The sequence below is a fragment of the Fringilla coelebs genome, assembly GCF_963513975.1.
Source record: "Fringilla coelebs genome assembly, chromosome: 22".
Classification (NCBI taxonomy): domain Eukaryota; kingdom Metazoa; phylum Chordata; class Aves; order Passeriformes; family Fringillidae; genus Fringilla; species Fringilla coelebs.
In genome coordinates this window covers 9,690,575-9,696,574 of record NC_140048.1, presented here as the reverse complement: position 1 = coordinate 9,696,574, position 6,000 = coordinate 9,690,575, and the positions used below count along the sequence as shown (strand labels likewise).

The 6,000-nt window shown below is 48.1% G+C and overlaps 1 protein-coding gene across 2 annotated transcripts in view; it reads left to right on the top strand.

Annotated features, from left to right (window-relative positions):
• Positions 1-275: 275 nt before the first annotated feature.
• CLSTN1 (calsyntenin 1) overlaps positions 276-6,000 on the top strand; it is a gene marked incomplete at its 5' end in the record, with an annotated part of 29,583 nt that continues 23,858 nt past the window's right edge. The window contains one exon of one of the 2 annotated variants that reach the window (XM_084220186.1): positions 276-636. In XM_084220186.1, the coding sequence (XP_084076312.1) occupies positions 276-636 (361 nt within the window). The remainder of the gene's footprint in view (positions 637-6,000) is intronic. The other variant, XM_084220187.1, reaches the window with a different exon arrangement.

Sequence of the window (6,000 nt, the reverse complement as noted above, 5' to 3'; positions counted from 1 at the left end):
GGCACCAGGTTCGCTCAGCTGTGTGACGCGCCGGGGAGGCCCCTCTGCTCCCTGCCCGCAGCCCGGTTCAGCCCGCGGGAAGAAGCCAAACGCAGCCCAGAGCGCTCGAAGCAGGGGAGGCGCTCCGGGCCCGGCGGGCGGGAGGTGCCCGTGAGGGAGCGGCGATGCCCGTGAGGGAGCACCATGGCGGTACCCGTGAGGGAGCACCATGGCGGCGGTGCCGCAGTGCCCTCAGTGCCGGGGGCGGGGCGCGCCGCAACCCGCGGGGGTTGACAATGGGCTCTCCCGGCGCCCCCCGCCCCGCGCCGTTGGTTCGCTCCCTCCCCCGCCTGGTGCCCGGCGCGGGCCCGGCCGCCATTTTAGGAGCCGCCGGCGGGGTGGGCGGGGGAGGGAGGGGAGGGACGGCGAGCGGAGCGGGGCCGCGCAGCGCTTCTCCTCCCTCCTCCTCCTCTTCTTCCTCCTCCTCCTCCGCGGGGCCGAGCCGAGCCCTCCGCCCGCCGCACAGCGGAGCCCGGACCAGCGGGGGCGCCAGCCGGGGCTGCGCGCTGCCGTCCCCGCTCCGCGCTGCCATGCCGGCCCCCACCGCCCGCCTGCTGCTCGCCGCGCTGCTCTGCGGAGCGGCCGCGGCCGCTCGAGGTAACGCGGCTGGGGCGAGCGGGGGAGGCTGCTCGGCGCCTTGGCGAGGGCGACGGTCCGGGTCGCCTGGCGAGCTGCGCCGCGGGCGGGCGAGGGGACGGTGTCCTTGGCGCCCTGCGCAGGGGAGGGAGCGCGGAGGCGGGCGGACATCGGGGGTAGGGGAAGGGGGGAGGATGGAGCTGGGGCCGGGATGACTCCGCCGCGGCCATTGCACCTGCAGAGGGGACGAGGGGATGGCGGCTCGTCCTCCCGGCTCACCTGCGCCCAGCGGCCCTGAGCCCTCCCAGCCGCGGAGGGCAGAGCCCGGCCCGGCGAAGGATGCGCGGCGGCGGCGCTCGCTGTGTCCGCCCGCCGGTTACATAACGGGGCCCGGGGCGGGCGGGGGGCGGCAACTTGTTGCCGGGAGGGTCCAGCGGCAAACCCGGAGCGGGGCCGGGCAGAGCCGGGGCGGCAGCGGGGATAAATCCCTGGGCAGCCGGGCCTGGCTGGGCTGGCGTGGGAAAGCTCCGTGCCGGGATGAGCCGGAGCAGCGCCTGGGCCAGAGCGTGCGGGTTGGCGATGTGAGCGCGGGCCTGGTGGCTATTGATTGATCCCGAGGAGCAGCAGCATCATACGCATTGCGGGGCTGCTCCCCGGCAGGCTTCAGTGAGAGGCTCGGAGACGCTTCCTCACCTGAAGGTTACCCCTGGCATCGGGAATGCTGCTTCTGCAAGATTCAGCTGATAGCATGATGAGATTTAAGAGCATTGAATAGCAGCGTACGTTAGAAGTGCGGCTGTAAAATGACTTATAAATACGTTGAAGGGAAGTTCTTGATCTAAAAAACAGCTCGTTATGGGCACATCTTGATGCAGTTTCCCTACGTGGGATGAAGAAGCTGATGCTGTAGTATGTCTAGGAAGTCTTCTGCCAGCTGTTCTGACAGTGGCCATCATTTACCTGTGTAAGGTCCCTCAAGTACAATCTGTTCACCAGCGTTCTTGGAGTCGTTAAATGTAGTATTTACCACACCAGTACACGAGCATACTGTCTTTGAATTCCGTCGTTTGAAATCAGGAATAAGATTAAGATCAAAAACCATTTTCTAAGAAAGCTGCTTGGAAACAAATGGCAGATTTAGGCAGCATTACCCAGGACAGCGCTGGTAGGCAGATTTTCTGCAGCTTGTTGGAGGCAGTACCTGTTTTCAGTCAGACCTACAGAGCTGCTGGACTGCAGGTCCTGATCTGTTTAACTTCATCACACATAACTGAGTTACAGAATGAGGGCTGCTTCAGCTTAGTATGTGCAGTTGCCTTAGTCCTTGCAGCGTTTTGGCTGCTGTAGGTAGGCCTGTTAATAATATTACGTGGAGATGCACCTAGTGACAAGTAAGCTCTGGAGGACACATGGAAAGCTGCATGGACTGCTCGTTTATGTTTCCCTGTTGCCAGGAAAGGCATTTGTTCGGAAGCATTTTTTGTATGCTTTCCATTTTGTACTGTATTTTTTTTTCCCCAAGTACAGTTGAACTTGAATTTGTTTTGCAATTGATCAGGTTGACCTAAATATTTCCAAGCTTGTTGCAGTGGAAGAGCAGTACCTAGCAGTGCATTCTGGCTGTGTTTGTGGCTGAAGCAGTTAGATGTCTCTGACCAGAGTGGGATGGGGAGTGGAGCAGCTCCCAGCTGCTGCTTTCATGGGCCTGACCAGGCAGAGTGGTAGATCTGGGTTGTCTTGGGGCCCTTCCAGCTCATTATCATTTAGGAAAGATATTGATGAAAGTAATACTATCTTGAAGAAACTTTGCTGATCTGTGATTATTTCAGGAAGTTATGTGGTGCTGTGAATGCCTTAAATCCAAACCACAAACCACTTTGTTACTACCATAGTTTTGCTGCAGATGTTTCTTTGACATGGGAACAGCCTTTTTATTATAGGGCTGGAGATTAGGTAGGCTTCTTCCCCTTTCTAGAGGCAAGGAAATGTAACACTACCCTAAAGCATTATGTAGAGACAATCTGGCTATTTATGTGGCCTGTTCTTTTTTGTTCTTCATATTTATGAAAGTAAGAAACTACTGGGAAGAGAGAGAATTAACCAGTACTAGACCTCTCTACAATGTATAGTGCTTGGGAAAGCTTTATATACAGTCATCTGTTCATGTAAACAATTTTAATCTTTTTTTCTGTATGTGTTATTTAAAATAATGCACTGCTGTGGGAACTGAAATGGAGGAGAGATGGTCTGGGCAAGCATGGTATACAGTGTATTTGGAATACTCCTGTGCTGGTTGTCTTCTCCCATGTTACCAGGCTGCAGGTTGTGCTGTCTGCTGAGATAGTTGGAAAATTTGTCAGCAGAGGAAAATTTGTCAACGGAAACTTCTCTGGACTTAATAAATGTATCTTTGGTTTGAGGTCGTAATGTTTCTGCAGACACAAAATCATCAGTTGCAGATAATTGTAAAGATTTTTTTTAAGGAGAAGGAGAGAAGCTGGGCTCATGGGCTTCAGTGTGTTGTGGAGGTTAGAAGGGTTGAAGTTAAACCCAGGTCAGGCAGCAGCTCTGTATAATGTGAACATCCCACAGCTTAGAATTCTGGTATTGTGGGTAAAGCAGTGTTTCCCAAGTATGTGATAGCTGTGTGGCTTGAGGCTCTGAAACTCTTATGCAGAGAGGAAAAAACATCTATAGTCATTAGAGTTTTCTGAAGAAAAGCTCTTCTGCCATTTTTCTGAGCCATATCTCATTCTCTTTAGTCCGTTGGGGGGAGTCTCTCTGAAATGTGGTTTGTGCTGTTAAGGGCCACATATCTTGTAGCATTACCATTGTTGTCAAAGACAGAAATGATACCTCAGCATGCGAGAGTTCAGTGAGGCGGAAGCCTTGGTCTTGAATAAATCTTGTTTTGCACTCTAATTTATTTGTTTTGTACTGATTGACTCGCATTGGCTTCTGTAGGGACTAAACCTCCTTAGGAGTCTTTAGAAGGGATTATTGGAAACCTCAGTGCCTTTGAAGAAGTGTCTGTCTGTCCTTTGTTTGTAATATTAGGTCTCATCTCACTTGCTTTGTATCTGATTGAAAACAAGTTGCAGCTACTGCTCCCAGTGGGTTTCCCTATTTTTAAATGGAGTCAACAAGTAGAGCCAGAAGTGCCAGCTATACTGGGGTGATGTTTGCTGTATTTCTAAATACTGTTTCCTTTCAAGGAACAAAGTTCATAAATATGACAACAGTTAAAAGGAAAGGGGTTTCCACTCTTGCACTATAATTAGCGACATTTAAGATAACATTTATTAAATTAGTGTTTGTAGTTAAAGGCTTATGTTTTCTATTTCAGTGTTCTGTTTAGAGTAAAACATTTTAAATTTCACTTGGAATTAAGGCTTTGTTGTCTTAATCCCATTTAAACTGTTTTCTGGTGGAATCTTTGTTTTCTTTGACAGGCTTTTATCCAAATTCAAATTTGGTCAATATATTGTCTGTGTAAGGTCTTTGGTGCTCTGAATGTTTTTTCTGTTGCAGTTGTGGATAGTAAAAATTGCAAATAGTTTCTAATCAGTCATTTGCATGTCTCTTAGTTTCATCAGGCTTATAGCAAAACTTCCATGTATCTTTGTACAAATAAAATCAGATGGGGCGACTGGTGGAGAACAGGAAACTTTCTGTAAGTGGTAATAAACAAGTGATTTTTTTCTAGGCAAAATACAATTTAATAAAACCCTCTTGAATCCCTACAACTATTGGTTTGAATGTGGTGTTTGAAGAGGTAGTGTTAATTGTACAGGCTGATAGTGTGGGCAACTGATAGATTATAAATGTTATCTTGTGCTCCAGTGTATGGCTGTTGAGCTTCCAGAGCAGGAGTTAAAAGTGCTGCTTACCTGTGGCAAAGAGTCCAAGACAGAGATCTGAAACTGTGGGATGAATTCCAACCACCGGGTTTTCCTTCAGCCAGGAGCCATAGAGGGTAATGGTGGATGTCCATGCCCTCACTTAATCCATGTCCTGGGGCATCTCCTGGGTCTTCCAGGTGAGTCTCCTGGGTTCACTCCCTCATGCTTTGCTGCTGCCTTCAGTTCCCAGCAGCAGAAATGGTAGTTTGTCTTGCACCTTCATACTGTGAGTAAGTTCCACGCTGTCGAGGAAGTCAGCGTTCGAGCAGAACTTGAGTTCAGTTTTATCCCATTGTTTGGACCTGGACAATGACTTTTGATAAAATTCTAGGTTTGAGAAGGCCTAGTTAAATAAACAAACACAATACATCTTTTCATTACCACTGGTTTATTTCAAGTTGCTTATATCCAAAGTTAATCCTGGGTCTTTTCTCTTGGAGACTGGAGGCAGGAGCTGTGAGTGGCAGGCTGGGCAGGACAGAACACACATTGTAATCAGGTCAGGCTACGCCTTCTCTTATTCAGCTTTGCTTTCAGGGTGGAGAAGGCATATTTTATTGTGTAGCTTTTCACTCCTTGGCTGGACTGTGTTTTTCTGTGGTTAGGTTCTTTTAATGATGCAGCTTGAAATTTCATCAGAATAGTACTAAATTACAACTGTTCAAGGTAAGACATGTTGGAGTTTTTATTGTCTCACTGAAAGGCTTCCTTTTGATCTCTTGCATCCAGAGGAAGACAATTAAGCAAAAGATACACAGTTATCAGTTTTTGTCAGACCTTCAGGGCAAGTAAAGGACTCTACTATTTCTTCTGTGTTAACAGAGACTATAGTTCTCTTTTTGTGAATTTTTCTGTCCATTTTTCATGAGGTCTCAAAGGTATATTTTCAGAATGAGGATTTTGTGGTTACTGTCACTAGATTAAACAAATAGCTTTCAAACTCTAGTACTTGTTACTGAGTTAAATATGTTTAACCAGTTAATTCTTAAGAATTATTTTTTTTTACATGAATCATCTTGATTCAGTTCTAACAATATGCAACATAGCTAGACAGCACTATTAGAAGTAGTTATCTGGAAGAAAAAGGCTTCCAACTACAGTCCTTTCTGAGTGAGGTATGTTTAAATCTTTGGTCATGTAGGTGCCGGATCCCATTTGAGTCAAATAAACTTCCGACCACTTGAAAGAAGAAGACAGAGGTCCTCAGAAAGGACTTTGATAAGTACATTTAATTTTAGTATTTGCTTTCAAATTACAGAGCTGAATTAATCTGATTGTCTTAATAGCTTGTGATTAAAGTTTCCATATTAGCCCTAAACCCAGCTGCCCTGCCTACCTGTTCATTTACATTGATTAATTCTTTTAGGCAGCAGGAAAAGGTTGCTGCTGGCTATCTGCTGGATTGTGTTCTGCAGCATGAGCCATCACTCTTGGGAAGGAAGCATCCTTGCTTTGAGGAGCATTCCCTTTGCTGCAGAACGGT